The 22,400-nt window shown below is 40.1% G+C and overlaps 1 protein-coding gene across 9 annotated transcripts in view; it reads left to right on the forward strand.

Moving 5' to 3' along the window:
• MCC (MCC regulator of WNT signaling pathway) overlaps window positions 1–22,400 on the forward strand; it is a 205,937-nt gene that overhangs the window by 100,647 nt on the left and 82,890 nt on the right. The window contains exon 1 of one of the 9 annotated variants that reach the window (XM_083818753.1): window positions 20,572–20,685. The exons of the other annotated variants lie outside the window; for them this stretch is intronic. Coding sequence (XP_083674879.1) covers window positions 20,587–20,685 — 99 coding nt within the window. The 5' untranslated portion in view covers window positions 20,572–20,586. Of the gene's footprint in view, window positions 1–20,571; window positions 20,686–22,400 lie in introns of those variants that run through there. 9 annotated transcript variants of the gene reach the window in all.

Genomic DNA, 22,400 nt, shown 5'->3' on the forward strand with positions numbered 1-22,400 from the left:
TACAGCAGGGAATAAGGAACAATTTTAATCCTCCATGCAGAGCATTTTATTGACTGTGTGTTGTCCTTACTTCCTCTGAAATTTAGAATTTTAGTCGATAATAAAGACAACACCTCAGATAGGTTGTTTTTCTTATTCAGTGTGGCAAATCCTCCATTTCCAGCCCAAATACACACATTATTGTTGCTATTAGAGAGCTCCTTTCCCTTTGTCATTGTGTAACACTATATCACGGTGAATAATGAGAGCTAGCATGTGTGATCTAACACTTCAGCCATGTCCATGGCCCTTCCTCTTGTGCATTCTCCCGTTTCCGTCTTTGCACTCACTGAGTGTTTTCCAGCTGTCTCCAGGACAGTTGTCTGACTGGAGTAGCAGCCATGCACATCTTGAGACCCTGGCTTGCTCACATGCTCTGTCTTCCATGAACTCCCTTAACCTAGTTCACACAGTCTCTCATTGGGAGACGAGATAAAATTTCACCTCCCCATAGTCTGGATGCTCTGGGCAGCATAAGCATCTAGAGGCTAGAAGCGTGAGATCACAGCCCAGTAGCACGTTGGCTCATTTCTCACGAGGGCCACCATTCTGCTTTACAAAATACGGATAGACTATGCTTACTTTTACACCATGAAGTTCCAGAACTAAATTTGGGGAAGTCTGTCACAGTCCTGCTTATGTGACAGCTTTTTTTCTCTTCTGGGGGATGCATTTAGTAATTCAAAAAAGAGGGAAAAGCAAGCCATTCCCCATGCAACACCTGAATAAAACACCTGTGAAGACAGAATCAAAAAATTACCACAGCAACAATAGAGATGTTTTAAGCTGAGTGGTGGTGCTTGCTAGAATATGAAGACAACAGTGTTACTCCATGATGTTTTAGATATCCTAGGGGGATGTGGCAACAGTCAAAATGACCAAAGCACAACGCAGGTATTTAACAGAAAGATGTGCTGGGGAGGAACAAGTGGCAAGCTTCAGGAAGAATCTCGTTCTGAAACAAGCAGAATTAACCCATTGAGAGTGGCCAAACTATGGGTTTTTCCCACTCCAGTGGAGATCAGGCAAAGAGAGAGATTGCTGATAGGTTTCTGACTAGTGATGTGAACCAGCATGAAGAGAAGGCACAAAGTAGCACAGTGAGGTGTGTCAGCAACTCCAAACCCAGTGCAGGCAGGAAATAGCAGGATAGACCAGTGGGATTACATGAGGTGCAGGTACACACCAAAGGGAAGGTGATAGATAACAAGGAACTCAGCTTAATCTGTGACCCAGTGAGATTCCATGTGACTCAAGAAGGACAGTCAGCAGGACAGTGATAATGCTCATCTCCTTGAAGTGCCTCAGCTGAGAGAGCCTCTGAAGAAGCCTTTCAGAAGGGTTTCTCTGATGATGGAGACAGCATTTTTCCCCTGCATCTTTGTGTTGGGGCTTTGTGACTGTTGCATGTTAGTTCCATGCTCCTGACTGAGAGCCACAGTTCTTGGTCATAGAATCTCCTGGGCTTGTTTCCTAAACAGTGTTTGCTTGGCTTTCTCTGTGATTTCACAGTTAGCTTTGCTACCATTTTTTGTCTGGTTGTTTCTTCTGTTAGAGCTTCTGTAAGAGCAGAGGTTTAATTGTAAGGATCTGAAAGAAGCTTTATGGCCCTGGCCCCTTTTTTCTCCAATAGAAGACACCTTTTGGATATGGCAAAACTCATTTTGTGTGAGTTCTGAAAAGCTGCAGTGGACGTGACCTCTATGTGCTATGCCCGTAAGTCATTTTATGTTCTGGCCGTTGCAGAATAAGGAACAGATTGGTATTTGATGATTTTCCAAGTTGCTTCTCTCTGAAATTAGTTGTGCATTAGTCAGACCTGCAGAGGCAAACCTCATTCTTGCTGAGTTGGATTACAGCCAGCATGAAAGCAGCAAAGTCAAAATCACTCATTTAGAAGTGAACTCCCTCGTTTTTTTAAAGCTATTTTTAGGCGATTGTAGAAGTCTCCTCTGCTGGCATAGTGCATTTTCCTGTAGTTCAGTGAGTTATATAACATCTCGTGTTTTGGAAAGTTCATTTTAACAAGCTTCTTAGCACATCTTTTCAGTTTATTTAGGTAGAGTTAAAAAAAAAAAATTGCTAGACTTGCTTCCTGCTTTTTATTAATTCATCTGCCTTCTTTGCCATTCTTGTTTTAATCATTCATTGAACTGAATTTAGCCTTTAGAGTGGTAGAGTGGTTTGTAAGAAGAGAGAGGATCAAGATGCTGTAAATGGTATGGATTCTTTCACCTGGGAACACATGGGATTGCTGAATGCAGTTGAGCACAGTGGTGGGTTGACCCTCTGGCGGCTGAGGCCCCATCTCATCGCTTGCTTGCTGGCCCCCAGCACCGTGGGGGAAGGAATCAGAAAGGCGTGCATTTTCAGGGTGTCTTCTGTGGCAAGCCAGAAGTAACATCAACCTAAGGCAAAATCAGAAGAATGCCAATCAGAACTACACTTGGCTTTGGGGTGAATGGGTTTACATGCTTTCTTGCAGCATTACTCATTTAAGACAAGTATGACTGTTCTGAGGAATTCAGACACAATTGTTTTGTGCTTACTGGATGTCTTTTTTAAGAGAAGTTATTAGTGTATGCATGAGAGGTCATAATACAGTAATAATGATCTTCTGGTACAAATCTAGTTGTGCTGTTACGTCTTTATTTTAGTTATAAATTGTTTGTTGTTGTTTTTTAAGGATTTAGATAAAAATAATTCCATACCTTCATTTTCTCTTGGGCTTTTCTTTTTTTCTTTATATATATATATATTTATGTTCTGAACTTAAGAGATCTGGAGGATTAAATGCAAGGACAGTTTTTTAAGATACCCTAGAAATATGCAACACTGGCTGTGGCAAAAGGCCTCAGTGATGATTTCCCTGCCTGTGCAGGATTACTCTTTACAGTATCTTTTAGAACCTTTTCCAACTCTTCAGCATGTTTTAAGTAATGGAAATTCAAATAATGGTAATTCGAAAATGTCTCCAGAGATTGTTAAAGCAGAAAAAATCTTATAGTCAGAAAAAAGTCACAATACACATTCCTTTCTTACTCTTCCCCACCTGAGACCTTGTGGGCCAAAGTGCATTTCCTCACTGGGTCCCTACCCTGGAATTAGCTGCCCGTGTTCACTATCATTAACCTAGATTATGCACCTCAGCCTCATGTGTGCCTCACAGATGTACACGTCCTGTTGTGATGGGCAGGTAGGCAGACACACAAAGCAATCATTGGCTTTATGATTTTCATTGGTTTGTTGTTGTTTTCTGAATTTCCCACAGTACATCAGTCTTGGCTTAGTATTGAGTTATTCAGGACTGGATGGATTATTCCAGATGGCTTCTTACCTGAGCTGCACTAACAAGAGGTGTCACCTTCTTGACTCGCTAACAGTACCCCTCCCCTAAACTGCTCAAGGTGCACTTCTTTTTCCTGCTTCTTCACTTCTCACTTTCTTCACTTCTCTGTGCTTCCTTCAGGGTGCTCCTATATGCTAACTTACTCTTTGTTTAGTATTCTTCCATTTTATATTACCTGGCCTTTTTTCAAATTCATCTTAATTTCCAAACCGTCTTTGTAAATCTTCTGTATTGTTCCTCATCAAACTGTTTCCAGCACCACCCAGTTTACTCTTATTTGCAGATGTCATTAGTTCATTGTTAGTCCCCTTTTATAAATGGTTGCATAAGTTAGTTAAGATGGGGACTGGTCACTTAATACCCCTGCACAGCTTAGTATCTTGTTTGTTTCCTGTATTGTGGCACTGTTTTTGTGCAAGAACAAGTTAATCACATTTGAAATGAAGTATTCATGAGACACTGACATAATTTCTAGTAAAATTGAATGCATTTTACCTACTGTGGCTGCAAAATCTAGGGCTTTTCTGTTTGTTTGGTTTGTTGTTGCTGTAATAAAGCAGTGGTGGCAGAACGGAACTGAAGCCACTTCCTACTGTAGTCTTGTTCCATTTGTATCAAGGTACTTGGGAAAACTTTTTCACGACTACTTCATTTTTTTTTCCCTTCTGTCATCTAGGCATTATTGGTGAAGCTGTTTAGCTAATATATAAAAAGCCAATGTTTTTAAATCCATTGTGCCTTGTACTGTACACCTGTTACTTGCTATGCCTGTTATGGCTATATCTGCAGCTTGGAGCCTCTCAGTACAACAGAGACGAGTGGGCCCAGTGGAGGGCTGCCAAGATGATCAGGGGCTGGAGCACTTGCCCTGGGAGGAGAAGCTTGCTCTGTCTAGGGAAGGAATGGCTTCAGGCTGATATACAAGAAGCCCCCGAGGCCACAGGGGGTTATTGTGAAGATGGAATCAGGCTCTTACTGAGGTGCATGGAGAGAGGGAGCATAGACATAAAGTGAAATGGGACGTAACTGAATATATGGAAATTGTTTTCCCTGTGAAGGCAGTTGAGCAGGCGAGCTGGTTTCTTGGAGTTTGTTCACTCTTCATCCAAGGAGGTTTTCAAGACCCAGCTGCACAAATACTCCTGGTCAACCTTGATGCTGCAGTGAGTGGTAGACTGGACTAGAGACCTCCCGTCCAACCTGAGAGGTCCTACTGTTCTGTATGATTCATCAGCCTGTACCACTGCTGATCTATCAGACCACTTGTGCCACAGTATTTGCTTCCCAGTTTACATAAAAGTACACTGAATGAACTCTAGTTTCGTAGGTCATCTAAACTCGCAAGTTGCATTTCCAAACATGTCTTACCTACACTGGCGGATGTATTTTTATCTACTGATAGGTGCTTTGTAAGGAACTAATTTCCTTTTATTTTAAAATGAGCGTAGGAATTCTTTTTGTCAGCCGTTCCTGTATTTCCGTGATGTCTGACAACAGAGCACGTTACCATGATTAATTTGTAATAGAAAACAGGGTGTTCTGAAACAACTGCAGGGCTTGCATGAAACATGAACAAGTTGGAACTAACGTAAGCTATATCTATTATTTCAATTCCCCTCTGATGTTCTGCTTTCTTAACTATAAATAATGTACAGCCCCTTTACATCCTTTGTTCTGAACACAATTCAGTGTTCTGTGCTTTGTTCTGTGCTCCGTGTAACTTGCATGTATCTTGTTTCTATTTTAAATTCTCCTCTGCATTATAGCTACTGCATTGAAGTATATTAGGGTATAGGGGGATGATGTGTAGTCTTTTTGTTTGTTTGTTTCTGGTACACAGAGGCTGCATAAAGTCTTGTTTCTCTGTTCAGCACAGACAGAATAAAATATCTTAACTACAGTACCTACCGGAGAATTTCCAAAAAAGTGTTATCAAATTTTAAGGTCTACAATGGAAAAAAAAAAACTAATTTCCATATTCATTGTAGTAAACAATAAAAGCTTTTCTTTCATTCTCATTTTTACTTTGGACAGATACAATCAGTGGTGCCTTTGTGATTTGATGTGAATTAAATGTATTTTCTCAACTACTATTGCAAGGTAGACTTGCTTGTTCTTATTTTCCTAACCTAAAAATCCATTATTTGTCACCAAAAAATGGCAATGTCACCTCACTTTTCACTAAAAAAAAGTGTATTAACTTCAGAGTTTTATCAGTTTGTAAGAACTAATCATTTTTACGTCAATACCGTAGTGCATAATTCATGCGCAGTAGAATAAGATAGTAGGCAATGTTAGCACTATGTTGTGCTTGCCAAAATAAATTCATGAAGTACATTGGGGGCCAAGATGGATGAGTGATTAGAGCACTGGTCTGGGAAATGAAACACCTGGCTTCTAGTGCCAGGTCTGCCATTCCCTGTCTGGTGTTTGCAGAAGAAAACCAATCTGATTTATTCTTGTCTGTGAAGAGAAATACCACTACCCACTTCTACAGTAATAATACCATATAAATACTTAGAAGTGTTTTTACCTTTCACTCAAAGATTTCTAAGTATTATAAATTTTATTTTCTGACTTAGTCTAGGAGGACCAAGGATGAATAACATATGCATAGCATATGGTGTGTGCAGGCTTTAATTCAGAAATGTGATCTGTAATGAGCTCCTCAACTCCTTGCTTAAATCGGGTACAGCAGTTTCTGGGTGTAGTGTTATTGTTTGTCAATGTTACTTGGAAGGTCAGGTTAAGTGATTTTGCCTCCAAGACTATGAAATGGTCTACTTGTTGGTTTTGGAGGTGGGGTGGTTTTTTTTGGTTTGGTTGCGTGTTACTTTTTTTTTTTAATGTAACATGGAATCTGCCTCAGTTAAATGCTACAGTGCTATTTTGGTTTATCTACCTATCTGAGAGACTTAGTGAAGGGTGATCAAGATCTTTCTCTTAAAAGCTCTGCCCATGTGATCATTTAAAAATATATATATCTTTCACAGATGATAGTGTACTTCCGTCACCCTGGGCGTGGAAGTCTCTCCTTGGCCTGCAGGGAGTGTGGAGGAGGAGGATGTAATAGTTTAAAAGTGGATGATTCAGGCTGGTGGGAGAAACAGCTCTATCCTGTGTGTAGGGACTAGAAACCCAAAATCAGCTCAAATATAAATTAAGCTACAATGTGTAAGGCTTGCTGGGATTTCAGGGGGCTGGGTCGTTCCCATCTGTGTTCATTCTGCCTCTGGCTGAGGAGTGGGCTGAGCAGACAGAGCAATTGATTCTCGCAGCTTCCATAATTTTGTTGGCAGTTCAAATCTGCCCATTGATAGTCATATAGCTGGGCATGTAAAACAAGACCTAATTTTCCATTGGGTGATTCTGCTGCAGTTCTATCTCTTGCAGTATATAGTCACAGTCCTGGGTTATGGGATAATGCTGGAACTGTTAAGTCAGTAACACTGGAAAAATGTGCCTGAGTTGTGCAGAAAGATGTTTATATTTAAATGCAATGTTCTTGCCTAGAGCCATCTGGTTTATACTGTCCTCGAATTCTTTTCCAGATCTCTGTCTTAGTTTCTGATTTTGTACTGTAATGGAACATTTGCTATTAATTAGAAGAGAAAAACCCTTAATGTCCCTAGTCAGGAAAAGCAGCTAACTTAAATCTCAGGAAACTGAAGTATATTAATTCAGAGCAGGGTGGTCTAATTCACAGCACAGTTTACAGACCAAGTCCGTGCAGTCTGCCATCATAACCTTTGGGAAGAGGGGGAGTGACTGCAGGGTCAGCATATGTCAGTGGTGCAGCTGAGTGTCTCCTTGTGCACAGCCGGGTAAGGAAGCTGTGAGCTGCTGTTGCTGCATCCTCATGCAAAAAGAAACTGAGAGCTCCAGGGTATGGCTGGTGGGTGGCACTGAGTTAAGCAGGAGGGACATAAAATAGGTGTTATGAACTCTGTCACCATTGCAGTGTTTGGACCATTGTGACTCAAAAACGGCTCTGTTAGCCACAATGCGTACATGTTCCTGCTCTGTTTTCTAACAGCAGCCCGAACTGGCATTTATTATCCGAATGTAGAAAAGGGGGGAGGGGGGAGGAAATAAGGGTTCCTGTGGTATCCCACACATTGCATTCCTCAGTCTCTTGTTTGCCGGATAGTTGGACCTGACCTCAGGAATAAGTTTTAACCAGGTTAATCTGAATCCAGTTTTGACCCAAAGCACCTTGAGGAGGCTGTGTGCTGTTCCGCTGGTGCAGGCGGAGCTGTTTCAGCCTTGTAGTGAATATATAAATGGATCTTCAGTGGAGCCTTTGAGTGTGTATGGTCTGTGCATGATCATAGCTCAGACATGAAGATTATAAATTTCTGTGGTTCTGTGCTTTTGAGGCTGGACAAATGCAAAGTCCCAGTAACAAGGTTTAAGAGCGCTACAAATTACGTTTACAGAAATACTCTTCTGGAGTTATTTGGAGTTATTTGAGAATCTCAAATCGTTGGTGGACACAAACTGAGGAAATATTTCTTCCCCTCCTGCAGCTCCCACTTGCCTCCCTTCAAGAAATACCTGCACTTAAGTTTGACTGGATGCAAATGTATTTTACGAACATGCAAAATTGCATTAAAACTTAAATATCCTTGCTAGCTAAACCCCTCTGTACATGCAGTTACACTTCTGTGATGATCTTGTCTCTGAAGTGGAGAGGGAACAGTAGTACCGAGGCTTTTTTTAATCTCTGCTATGGAAGTTTGGTGAAATATGTTTATAATAAATTTTCTGTCTCAGTCCAGACCTTAGATATAGTTGTTTCAAAGTGCATTCCAATAGAAGTTGAAACGTTTTTACTCTAGCAGTATAGGGTATGTATCAGCAGCTTTTTATTTAGAGTGACACAGACTTTCAAATACAGTCTGGTGCTGAGACCTTAGAGCAAGAGGAAAAAAAAAAATACTTCCCCCTTTTTCTGTGTTGAATTCAGTTTTATTTTTTCCTCTTTGTTGTAGTGGACATACGGATTCATGCTGTTTAACTTGCCTTACAGTGATGTTAGGGGAGGAGGTATGTCTTTTTTTGGCTCAAATGATGCTTAGTGACTGAAATTGAACTGTGTCTTCTCTGGAGCATTAGTTTGAGGTCCCACGGTATGCCTTCAGAAAGAAACTCTTAACTTGCTTTCATTTTTTCCCCAGTCTTTCCCAACCAGAAATTTCAACATATGAAGAAGAAAGAGTCGCAGATAGTCTCAGGCACATGTAGGGAAACGGAGCAACCAGCTAAAGCATATGTTTCGGGACCAGTCATGGGATGCCTCAGGTTTGCTCTGTGAGTCCCAGATTCTGTAGAGAGGTTTCCTCCAACGTGAAAATGGCAGGGCCTCTGGTGGGATTAGAGAAAGAGTAAAAGATGCTGTGATGGTGACAGTCTGCTGCTACAGTGGAGAGCCTTACACCAAGCAGGTGTCCCCAGGAGCAGGGGGCAGACTGGGAGTGGAGATGTTTGCATTTGGCTGGTCAGTGTTGGCTTTGAATTGGTGGGGCTTCTACCTGCGTACTCACTTCGAGCATTGCTGCTCGTGTTTCAAGCAAGAGTGAATTGTTTCAAGCATGGCTATTTTTTAGTACTATTTTTGTGTAAAATTCACTGGGTCTATTGAACGACAAACTTTAGAGAATCAGATGAGACACCTGAGGCACAGCTATGTAAGAAAGGTTGCTGACTGCCTTCTTGTGTGGGTTATAAGAACAGAAAAAATGCTTTTAGAGAACTTGAAAATGGACTCAGCAAGATGTTTTGGGGGAGCGCGGTGGTGTTAGAGAAGGGATGAGCACCATCTTATTGCGGAGTAAGAACATCTTTGTGAAGAATTAATGTCAGCTTAATTGGTTTTCCCCAACTATAACTTTGTTTTGATGTCTCAACGGTTTGTTTCTAGTCCTCTTCAGAGAAGTGGGAATCAGAAAAAAAAAAAAAAAAAGAAAAAAAAAAGGTTTCTATGTTCCAAAATACTCTGGCACATGATTTAGCAGTTGAGTTTATTTCAGCTAAGTTGAATAATGAAGCAGTCCACAATTTTAACCAGGTTCAAAAAACTGAAATGATGGGGTACGTTTTAACATTGCTGCTCTTTTCCATCAGTAGCATATTTTAGGCTTGGTCCTTAGTGTTTTAAATCTGATCCTTATCACACAGTTTTCACAAATTTTATATATATATGTATATATTTAAATACCTCTTTGTTAATTTTAATTTCTAGAAAGAGACTTTAGGAAATCAGGCTGCTGGTGCACTGCTTCTCCAGCATGCTCAGTATTACAGCAGAAATAGACAAAAACGATGCTTGCAAACTGAGACAATATTAATTGCTCCCTGCAATTAGGTAAATAGCTGCATCAGTGTGTAGCAGCAGGAGAGAGAGGGTCAATGAGGGGCTAATTCCCTCCTCAGAGGGACCACAGAGCAGTCTGGAAACAGCTGCTGTACTCCAGGGCTCGGGCTGAGCAGCGCGGCAGGCAGGAGGCTGCTGTGGTGAGCCTTGCAGTTTGGTGAAGAGAAGACTCGGGAAAAGACTGCTGAGTAGGGAAGAGAGGGAACAATCCAGAAATGGAAGGGTACAGATAAGTGTCCTGGGTCTGGAGCCCCAGGAGAGGAGAATCGTAACCGAGGCAGGGTGGGATGCAGGGGGTTCAGGCTGGAAGTGCACGTCCAAGGAGGGGGTGCAGCCGTCTGAATGCCCTTGCCCTTTCTGAGTGAACACCATGGCTTGCAGTTAAGTCAGTAATATGCAAAATAAGCCAGCTATATCCAGTATAGCTTGCATAATAAAACAGCACAGCTGTGTTAATGGGATGCTCACCTAAGCTAGCTGGCTCAGTTACAAAACAGGGGAATGTTACTCAGGAGGGATGCAGCGTATATATGGCTGTGTTTATCCAGAACGGAGCTATTTGTCCAGAACTGTGCATTTCTGATGGCACCTAGATGAGACATGAGGAGGAAATTCTTCACTCAGAGGGTGGTGAGGCACTGACACAGGCTGCCCAGAAAAGCTGTGGATGCCCCATCCCTGGAGGTGTTCAAGGCCAGGCTGGATGGGGCTTTGAGCAACCTGGTCTAGTGGGAGGTGTCCCTGCCCATGGCAGGGGGGTTGAAACCAGGTCTTTAAGGTCCCTTCTATGCTTTGATTTTGTGATTTGTCCAAATATGAGTGATGTTAGCAGTTTGGTTCACTGATGTCTGAAACGAAGAATTAAAATTATCCAGAGTTGTATAGGATATGAATAATTCGGATAGTTGTCACCTCTGATAAGTCACACAGTATTGTTACATGCAGGTAGCATCTTTCTGTGCCTGTCACATGCATAGAAATGTCTTGTGTTCCTACTTACACACTAGGAGTTGTTACTGTTATTCATACACAAAACCTTTCTGCAGACACCTCCTTGTGTTTTTAACCAGTGCTTGCTTGTGTGGATGGGGACACTTATTAAGATAAAGCATTCTGGGAGCCTTGAGTTGGAGCCTACCCACTTCATAAAGATGAAGCTGCTAATGCCTTTTCCACTGCGTTCTCCTGAAGACAAACGTTTTTCCCTGCAGTTGATACAGTCAGTTGGGGAGGGAGAGAACAGCCTGGGACTTCTCAGGACGAAGAACCATGGAATATACCCTGGGGTATACTTCAGAATACAGAATGCTTATATATAGAATGCTTACAGAATACTTCAGAATGCTTATGTACAGGCTAGATTAACCCAAATGTTAATACAGCAGAGGCCAGTGATGTATTGTATGTGTAGATTTAGGTTGCTGATAGCAGAAAATGGTTAGCCATGTCAGCTGTGCTGCCATGCACTGTCCCACAGGGCTGCAATGTATCGAGCACCAGAAGTGTAAAACCAGAACTCTCCAAAGAAAGACAAAAGGAGGGATCAAAAGTGCAAGAGCAGCTTCTGTTAAATACATTAGTGCACGTCAGTCTGAGATGATAAGGGGGGAAAATGGCTATATATTTTGAGAGGGCGTTGTAAATTCATGAGTGGTATGAAGATCAAAAGGGAAAGTTACCCGTGAGCTGCAGAACGTGGAATGCAATACCAGGGAAGCATTACAGATGTGTACCCAGGTCTCATACTTCTGCTTTAGCTTCTGTTAATGACCACTCCCAGAGGCAGGATACTGGACTGTCAGCCTGTGGTCTAGCCTGATACAGCACTTCTGAAGTCTGCTGCTTGATCCAGGATATTGCTTAAAGGTGGGGAAAATGTCGTCTTTTTTTTTTTTTGACTGACATTTCTTCATTTAGATTGGAATGGCTACTGTTTTGTTACTAGAATTATATTAAAGGTAATACTTCTAGTACGTCTATATTTTAGAACCTACAGAAAGTAATTTTGAGAATGTGAATTAAAATGAAAATAATGCACCAATATAGTGCTTCACATGAACTGTGAAGTATTATGTTGCACAAATGTTGAAGCCGTGAACTACCAAAAAAAATAAACTTCCACTTTCCTTCTACGAAGTTACATGAGCGAGATATAAGCCATGTGCTATAAAAAGCTACAAATGAGAATGCTCTCTCTGTGAGTGAGGAACTTGCCCTATGAAGAATTACCACAGAGTATCTGTAGCTCTGGTGTAAGCAAGCATTTGGGCCTATGTAGTGTACAAGAGTGAAAAATAAGCCACGTGTTAAATGGATTAATGCAGTGTTGATCCTTTTCTGTCAGGACAATTAACATGAGTAAAATATTTGCCCTACTTTAAACAGATAAGGAGGTACTGTATTGTGTTCTTCTTGAGATTGATGTTCCTGTATGGGTAGCAGAGAGCACAAGATTTATTTCCTGAACATTATGTAGATTTATGGCTGTGCCAGTTACTGCTTGAAAGCTCTTTATGAGCCATGTTCACAGCAAGTCTTTTTTGTGTACGTTAGAGAAAGTGGTCATATGAAAGAGGCAGACATTTTGAAGTGTTAAATGGTTTGTGTGACATGTACAATGCCTTTAAAATACATATTTTGACTTGTTGTGACCTCTGTTTTTTTAGTATGTGTACATATGTTTGCATGTATTTGTATTATATAAACATAAAAATTTATTTTATTAAATGCTTTAGAAATAACTTCCTTTGCTGTCCTGACTTCCTTAGAGAATTAGTAATGTTTTTTTCTATTGTTGTTGGTTTTGGTTTGGTTTGGTTTTTTTTGTGTTACTATTTTATGATTTAAACCAAAGAAAATTACACTCAAGGAGAGAATTACAATCTCGTGGGATATATGCACTTCACTTGCAACTGTGCCCTGGACTCATAAATATCTATGCAAATCCTGTTTATTTAATAGAATTGCATGGGTGAAATATGGGGTAAAATTTGGCATTCAGAATCCAGGATAAGGAATAAACCTGCCTTAGACTGGGTGGAGACAGGCACGTAAAGGTGGAAATACTATGTAAACAAATCTCAAAATATTATAGCAGTTTTTATTCTTAATTTTTGTTTTACTAAACCTTTTGGCTTTGCTAATTGCAAGTGTCTGACATTTTATTATTAATAGCAGTTAAATTTTAAATGTGTATGTGTACCAGTTGCAGTGAGGATAAATTGTCTGCTAAACAGTAAAAATACTTTAAACTTAAGTTTTATTCTTCTTCTGAGAAATAGCCTGGAAAAGATCATGTAAAATGGGTAGTCTTAACCAAAATATTGGTAGTCTGTCATAGAGCTGGTTAGAAGATGGCTTAGATAATTTAAAACAATGTTTATGCATTTCTTTTTGTGATGAACAAGGGATTTTTTGACGTCAATTGAAAAGAAAAAGGCATCCTTGCTGGAAGAATAACTATATCTCATCTGTCAAGTCACTGCATCTCAGCTTACAATACAAAAGAACAAAAATGAGCTCATTGTTGGAGGAGAGGTTATGAGAAACAGATTTCATCTTGTACTAGGGTTTACTAGACACCTTTTCCCACCCATGAGTTGTGCAGAGCTGTGAACCATACTTAATTCTACTCATTACATTTGTTGGGATTGGATTAGCTTCAGGTTTGTCATTACTGGCTACTTGTGCCTTGGAATTACTTCTGATCCTATCTTTACAAATTACTGTCACCTGTTGACTCAGCTATTACAATTTTGTCATGCGATAGAGATTTGGTTCCCTACGAATTTTACAGCTACTTTCATGTCTGTTCAGGAGAGCGTACAACATAAATAGCTGAGAAAATATGAAGCTACTTGAGCAAGATACTGTGCTAACACCACAGACAAAGATACATGTTGGATTATTAGTGTAGTGCACAACAAAAGAAAACATTTCTTTTGAATGGAATAATATATCCAGGTGTTACTGAAATACCACAAAGCCTATTTACATAAATTCCTATTCAGTAAGCAAATTGAGGTATGCCAGCTGTGCAACCTTGCCTGTGCTACTGCAATTGGTAATAAAAATTTATTATTGTTTATTTTGACCTTTTCAGTTTTTTGTGCAATGGAGGTTCCATTCCTTAGAGTATCAGCATTATAGTGACTCAAAAAGATAAACACATGGATGTAATTGAATTTCTTTCAGAAAGTCTGGTTCATAAATGCTCTTTGCTGTCTGCTTCTTTATGAGCGTAGATGACATGAAGAAGGAGCTTGAGGCATCATGCAGAAATCTTGCATAAGTTTTTCTTGTACTTAGCTCCAGATATGAACATGCAAATAACCAGTAATAATTGGAGTAATGCAAAGTGTTGGAGGCCATATTCTGTTTTTCAATCCTTCAACTCACTGCTTTGGCAGAAAAGCCACTGGTTTAAACTAATGAAATTTTTACCCATGTGGTTTTTTTCTTTTTTTTTTTTCTTTTTTTTCTTTTTTTTTTCTTTTTTTTTTCTTTTTTTTTCTCCAGAAATAAGAATAGTTTTAACTGGAGCTCTTCAACAAAAGATTTGTTTCAAATGAGTTATACCATAGAGATCAAAAATTTACTTGGATAGACCTATGGACTGTTTTTTAGACAGAAGAAAGTTTGTTAGGATAGAACATAATATGTGTGCTTGGTTTTGTTTTGTGGGTTTTTTTTTGTTTGTTTTTTAATTTAAGATGCTTTCTTCAAGAAAATCATCATCATCTTTAAATATTAAAAAAATAAAAAAGAAATGACTGATTGACTAGAACCCAGCCAAACAGATTTTCTTTTTTCCTGTTGTAGGCAAGCTCCTCTAAGAGTCTTGTAGTAACGTGTAGTAACTCACATTTTGAGCCTTAGTAACATATTGGTTTCTCAAAGTGACAGATGATCATAGAGTGTTGTCAGGGCTGTATTTTTTAACAGTAGTTACTTTATATCCAATTTGTTAAAGTTGTGGTTTCACTAATAACATCCAGTGCAATACAAAATGCAACGGGATGTAACTAGAAGTCTCACCCAGTTACCCACCTAATGGCAAAGCTTTCAGTAAAATCAGTTAGCTTTTCCCTTGTGTATTAACCTGGTAATAAGAAAGAGGAGACGTTGAAAGATGCAGCACTGGAGAAGTCTAGAAATGCTGAAATGTGCTGGATGTTGTTTATGCATGAAGTGCTCAAAAATAACTTTTTACAAAGGTTTATTGTGTGTATCTAGAGGAAAAATGGGGTAGCTTCCTGCAGAAACTGAAGTTATAGTAGCATGGGTAGTTTTCCTGCCTGAGGATTTTTGCATTAAGTTTGAAAAAGTTAATTCTGCATCAAGGTTTGAACTGGTTGGCTGGTGAGGATTGCAAGGCAAAAGAGCCAAGATCTGCCTAAAATGACGACTGACCACAGGAATGCCACTTGTACTGAGAACTGACCTGGACGATGTGGTGGTTTTGCCCAGCTGGGCAGCCAAGCTCCCCAACAACTGCTCTCTCACTCCCCGTCCTCAAAGGGAAAGGGGGAGAAAAAAAGATGAAAAGGGATCAATGGTTGAGATAAGGACAGGAAGATCACTCAACAGTTATCGTGACGGGCAAAACAGACTCAGAGTAGGGAGGTAATGAAATTTATTACCTATTACTAACAAGCTAGAGCAGTGAGAAACTAAACAAAACAAAAAAATAAACACCTTCCCCCCATCCACCCTTTTCCACCTCCTCCCCCCGAGCGGCACCAGGGGAACAGGGAATGGGGGCTGCGGTCAGTCCCTGATGCTTCATCTCCGCCGTTCCTTCACGGTCACTCTGCCCCTGCTCCCCGTGGGGTCCCTCCCACGGGATGCCGTCCTTCCCGAACTGAGCCTGAGGGGGCTGCCCACAGGCAGCAGCTCTTCAAGAACAGCTCCCACATGGCTCCGTACCACAGGGTCCATCCATCCCCCAGGAGCAAACTGCTCCAGCACGGGTCCCCCACGGGCCCGTGTTCCTAAAACGAAAGGTGGAGGATACTTGGTAAACAGTATACAAGTTGAGTGTTGTTTATAGTATGCTATCTTTCAAAAAAAAAAAAACCATTAAGAAACCAAACACTGCTGTCTTGCAATCTGGGTGCAATCCGTCACCCTGGAGAATGTGTAACTGGGGGAATTACAGGTGCAGTTGTGGGAAGAATTGCCACCACAGGTCCTGTGAGGAAGGAATGGCCGTGGCCTGAGATGAAAGCAGCAGGGAGGGCCATGTGGATGTTCCAGAGGTGCCGATAACCTCTCAGCAATGAGGTAGTTAAGAACTGAACCATGTATATTTTGCTAAACAAGCACTTGCTCATCCAGGGAATTTTGCTGCCACAGCTGGGGGCTGTGTTTAGCCAGGTTTAAGAAGAATTGCTTTAGAGTTGTAGTTCGAAGCTACATGATGGGCGTTCTGATAAAGCGCTTTAGTGCATGAGGTGATTAAGAAAAGTTGTAATGAAGCTTTCTCTCTGTGAACAATTGAAAACATATGTTACAGGGTGTTTAGCTGATGGGTTTGGCGTTTTGTTTTCTTTGGTTTTTGTTCTTACTGCAGCATCAAATTTTGGCTTATGGCAGAAGAAGAGTATTGCATTTGGTAGATCACTGATTTGACCTGGCGTGACAAATTTTCTCTCTCTAAATTTGTGGTGACAGCAGATCATATGGGCCTTTGTTGAGATGAGGATCCATGTGTCACTGTAAACACAGCTCTGTTGCAAGTCCACAGTCCTATCTTGGGAAATCAGAAATTATTTTCTGGTTGAGAAGTTTTGGAAAGATTATGAGAACCATGGGATGCTTTTTATTTATTTATTTTTTTATTACTAAATTAGCACAATAAGTAATACTTATTTTTGAGTGGCTCTCAAGTGGCAGTCTCTACTTCAAAAGATCTAGTTTGTTCTCAGAAAAGACTGAAGGTGAACGAGCAACGTAATGTGATATAAAAAAAGGTGGGGCTGCTAGAAAACAAGTTGATGTAAATGAACTTTACACCCCATCTGTGGTATTTGTTGTATCCAGCAGTAGAATGTGGGCCACCATAATGCTAAATGCAGAGGATTGAGTGGGTTGCCTTCTTGGGATTAGTTCTCTACTTCTTTCTTCCCCGAGGGGAGAATGGTATGCCTGCGACCTCTGAGTGCTCCTTGCAAACTGGAAAGGAACAGAGAAAAGGCTGAACCTTCCTGTTCATCTCCCTTCCTGATTCAGTTTCTTCAGTTGTGTTGGGCCAAAGGAGAGGATAGAAAGAAAGGTCTTTTTCCTCTTTCCATCAATACAAAGTGACACAAACAAAGAGATAATGTATCTTAATTGAATTATATTGATAGTCCTTCTGCCAGTAATTGTAAGGACAGTAAGGATGCTAAATAAATTGACTGAGGTGGGATCAAATCTTGCTTAATATAGACATTTCAAGCTCCTCCTAGCTTATAATGGTATTCTAATACCAATTTTTAAATTTTGAATTAAAGAAAGGCAACCCTGTGATTACAGATAGTGTGTCGATACTGAGGTGAAATGAAGACAGTATTTTGTCCTAAGTAGGATCTCTCCACTGTCCCGTTTCCATCCGCTGCATTACTGTTATGTTGCTCCCCACAAACAACTGGGAGCACAAGTGGCAGTGGTTTCCCCCTTTGGAGGGCTAAAGCAAGGCTGAGCCTTTAAATGTAGCACAAAAGCCGCGTGAGAGGATATCACCGTGGACACATGGGCTGCCTTGCAATGGGACAATTAATACTGTTAAGAATCCCGACAGAGTAAACTTTGCAAGGTGTGGTTGTTCTGTGTGATCTTCAGATTCAGATGTTTGCCTCTCTGGTTACTTTTGGACCACGTGTTTAGGCTTTTCTTCTCTTGTCACCTAAAAATTTCTTTCCCATGAAGGTGTGAACATCTGTTGTAATAGGAGTAGACCCACTAATCTATCCCTCAGGTGGACTCATGAAGTACAAATTAGCACATGCTCTGTTCATCAAGTGCAAATTGTCTGAGTAATTTTTCAAATAAGGATGTATTTTCCATGATTATGTCTTTTTTTAATGATGTTCTAAAACTGATCATACTCAGTGGGATAGCACCAAATTATCTGTTCCATTACACTTTTGAACAATCCTGTAGTGTATTTTCTTTATCAGATACTTTTCACTGATTAAGGCAGGAATTCACTGTGATTTTTAATGTTTTTGTTTGTTTGTTTGTTTTTAAGAAATAGTTTGAAATATACACAAGCATATGAAGTGCCTGGAAATGTTAATTTCCAATTAAAAAAAAAAATCTCAGTTAAAATTGTTCATAAGTAACATGAACAGATTGAGCACATCTTCTGCAGACTTTTCAAATTAAAACAAAGTATGCCTTACGAACGTTTGTCTTTGTTTTTCTAGAATTTGGATGGTTCCTTCATGGCTTGTTTTGGCACATTGTTTGGTATTGCACAAATGTATGATGTAACTGTCTAACGTCTAATATGGCAATAATTGGTTCAGCAGGATAGTCACAAAATGTCCATTTTGTAAGTCATTTAAAAAAATCTTAGCTTTTTTTTATTAGCACGTAATGATTGTTTGAAACCTTCAGTTTTAGGGCATGTTGGTAGACACATCGAACAGTTCAGTGATACTGTTTTTTTAGTCATTTTGACTTTGCTGTAGGTATTTACATAAAGGGCAGTGGGCAGTGGTATTTCAGGGTTAAGCTCTAGAGATCACAAAGCTGAAATTGTCTGGAGAATATTGAACTGTCCTGTCACTACTTCTGGGAGTTGGCTGTTCTTTTACGTTTTTCAGTTTCACCTTGTCAGTACATTCACAGAAATGGGCTTTGATTATATTTATTTCATCACTTGTACAGTAACAATGCACCTTTCATGGAGCCTGAGTGAGAAAAGGAGGCATGAAAAACATGTAGGACTGGGAAGAAAAACAGTTTAGAGTATCTACACATTTACGTAGCAGTTGCTTTAAGTGTATTATTTGCACATAACACCCTGTCTGTGCTACTGATAAACCATAAGCTTACCAACACCATCATTATGTACAGCAATTGCCTGTAACACAAGTTTCATATCTTTAGCTCCTCTCAGATGAAAGTTTGTTTTCAGTTTTGTTTGCTTTTGTCTCGATGTTTTTTAAAGATGTGAACCCATGCTGTAATTTTTCATGCTATTTTTTTTCCTTGTACATTTCTCCTCTTTTACCTTTGTTATGTAAGTTCTAAGTACACATGCCACATGTTAGTGTGACAGGTTCCCTTTCATCTCAGCCGCTGACATCCAGCCTTGTCCAAGCTTTTCCTGGGCTAACCATGACATTGTTCTTGGCTGACACTAAGGAGAGTTGTGCATCTCTGAAACTCCTCAATTCAAAATCCAGATAAAGTTTTTTCTGTCTTAAAATGTGTTTCTCATTATAAACTTACGTTACTGACTCTTCTTATTTCCTTGACAGCAATTGTATGGTTTAACCGTATTTTCCTCACCTTGAAGATGGGTGTCAGAAAATACAGTACATAGGCACTTGTTGTTTTGCCCTGTAAGTTTTAAGTGAGATTCTGACTGCATTTTGCATGCTGTACTTGAAATCTCCCATCTCTCATATTACAAAGCCACTTTGTAATAACATTTGATAAGAAAAATTTGGTAGGTTTTCACAGATGAGGCAGCATTTTGAATATTTGATCAGGCGTGCTTGTGTATACAGCCTGCCATTAAAAAGAGTCGTAAGAAAACAAAGAAAAAAGTAGGTGTTGTGTGTTATTTGCACTAAACCATGCAAAATACAAATGGAAAATAGAGGAAAGGGTGTCAGAGTCCAATATGTTGTGAACAGATTCTTTTAGATATTACTTGTCTGGAGGGTGCAATGTTTACTATTAAATGCACTTATTTGAAAGTAGGTGATATTACACAGTTTTTGAGTTATAATAGTGACAGAAATATGCTGAAAATACAACACAAATGTGAGTTACACTTAGGATACATAGCAATTACATTACACAGTTCAATCTCTATACCAATATAAGCTCTGTTACTGGTCTCTGTAATGCTCTCACTTGTCACAATGCTGAGAATCCCCAGTCCCACCAGGAAGGCATGCCTGGGTTGCCCAGCTCTCCTGCTGGCTCATTCCTCTCTTCAATGGTTGTTTAGTTTTTAAAGTCTGTGTTGGGCTGAACCATGTCTACATCTCCCCAGTGCTGGTTGTACTTTTTTAATGATCTCAGGGAGGAACATCTAGGCCACTAGTTCATCCACTCAGCTGACATAGCTGTTTATTTGAAATGATGGCCACCCTCCAGTCCCATTTGTGTGGAGATAAAATCAGCTTTTTTGCAGCAGCTGTGGTCAGTCACACCCTTCATTATTCCCTGAGCTTCGTGGGGGCATTGCCTGGCCCATCTCCACTGGGCCTTCTTCCAGTACAGGGGTTTATTGGCCAGTTGCAGAAGACACAAGTAGAGCAAATAAATGGGTCGCTTGGTGTTTGGCTACTTCGTCTTGGTTAATGGGTTTATAACTCCTTGCCACGATCTCGATGCTGTTATGGCTCACTTATGTCAGAAGTTATGTTTCTGAACACCAGTTCCCAAGCTGATGTGCAGCGTGTGATAGGTGATGAAAGCAGGAAATTAGGAAAAAGGAAAGGCTGGTTCCTTAATTTCAGAAGGAGAAGGTTGTCCTTTTTGTGAGTGTTCTGTTGAAAACAGAAAAAGCATACCGTGAGTATGGTTTTAGCAATCGAATTTAACTAGGCTATTTTCAGGAGGAAGGAAAGAAAAAAGAGGATCAGACTTAGTGATGAGGTTAATTGTAACCTGTCATTTTTTTCAGCACTGTCCTTCATTGCTCTTTGCATCTTTCTCTTGTTTTGGTCTTGGCATCAGAACACTTCCAGCGGTATGTACTACAGATATTTTAGTAGTATCTTGCTTCCTTGTCATTCAGTTCATATTACTATCCCATCTGCTTTTGCACTCTTCTCCCCCAAAAATTCTTGAGACACCTGACTGCCAACAAATACTGATTCTAATTGTACCTGCACAGAATGTGTCACAGAGCCCAGCACCAAAAGTGGCTTTTAAGGCACTATACAAACAGTACATCGTTGAATCATGTCTGCCATACGTGTGTGAGGTGTTGTAGAGGCAGGTAAGATAGGGAAGCGAGGTCAGGAGCTTGGTTTCCCTAAGCTTGTGATGACTTTTTTTTTTTTGAATTACTGTATCTTTCAAAACGTATCAGTACAGTGGTTTTCACTTTAAAGGCAGCATGCTATGCACAGATTGCTATTTGTTTTACATATGTTTTTTATATTACATATATAAAAATATATATGTATTATTAAAAAGTGACAGGATAGTATTGGGTATAAAATGTGGTTTATTTATGTTTCGGTGAACAACCTGCAGTTGCCATTGCATAAAATTTTGTAGAAATTATAACTTCTGAGTTAAGATAGGTGGTGCATTTTTTTAACAATCACGTGCATCTACTTTCTTGACTGAAAGAATTCTTAATTCTTTGGCTGATGGTAGAGAAACAAGTTAGTTTGCCTGTCTGATCCCTTCTTTCTTGATATTGCTTTCATTTGTGTTGACCTTGCCTGTCCTGTTGGACAGTTTGGGTGCATTGGCATCGTATAGTATTTTCCTTTTTTTTCCTGTGAAATGTGAGAATTCATTACGTCCTATATTGGATCAATATAAAGTGTATGAACAATGCTGGCTTTGTCAATGAACTGTTTTCCCTGTACTCAAGTAGCTCTTCTTGGGAGCTGTTGTTTAAAGGTTCAGACCAATATGTTGTGCAAACAGTAGTCTTGGTGGTATATAACCTAATTGTTGCAAACTAATGAGTTTATAATTTGTTTCATGGTGCAGCCCTCCTTGAGTTATACATGTCTGATATCAGTGTTGGCGATAGTCAGTCTGCCTTGTCTGTTGTTTGCTGAAGGGGGAAAAAAAGTTGTGTGCCGTCTGCCTACTTCCATTCTCCTCTTTTTCTCAGCTCTCATATCAAGAAATGGTTCAGTACTGCAGAATTGCAGTTTTGACAATCACAGAATCACAGAATTGAAGGGGTTGAAAGGGACATCGAATGATCATCCGGTCCAACCCCCCTGCCAAAGCAGGTTCCTTAGAGCAGGCTGCCCAGGTAGGCGTCCAGACGGGCCTTGAATATCTCCAGAGAAGGAGACTCCACAACCTCCCTGGGCAGCCTGTTCCAGTGCTCCGTCACCCTCACTGTGAAGAAGTTCTTTCTCATGTTGGTGCGGAACTTCCTGTGCTCCATCTTGTGGCCATTGCCCCTTGTCCTGTCCCCACAAACCACTGAAAAGAGGTTGGCCAAATCCCTCTGTCTCCCACACCTCAAGTATTTATAAACGTTGATGAGATCCCCTCTCAGTCTTCTTTTCTCCAGGCTGAACAGACCCAGGACTGTCAGCCTTTCCTCATAGGGAAGATGCTCCAGGCCCCATATCATTACCTTCTAGATGAGATTTTTAAATGGAGTCTTTCCATCTTTAATAGTTCAGATTATTCATTTGAATTCTAAATAAGGGCTTTTTTTTGCAGGGCATTTTTTTTGTTTGTGGTAGCTCTTTGTTCAGA

This window comes from Anser anser (genome assembly GCF_964211835.1).
Source record: "Anser anser genome assembly, chromosome: Z".
Lineage (NCBI taxonomy): Eukaryota > Metazoa > Chordata > Aves > Anseriformes > Anatidae > Anser > Anser anser.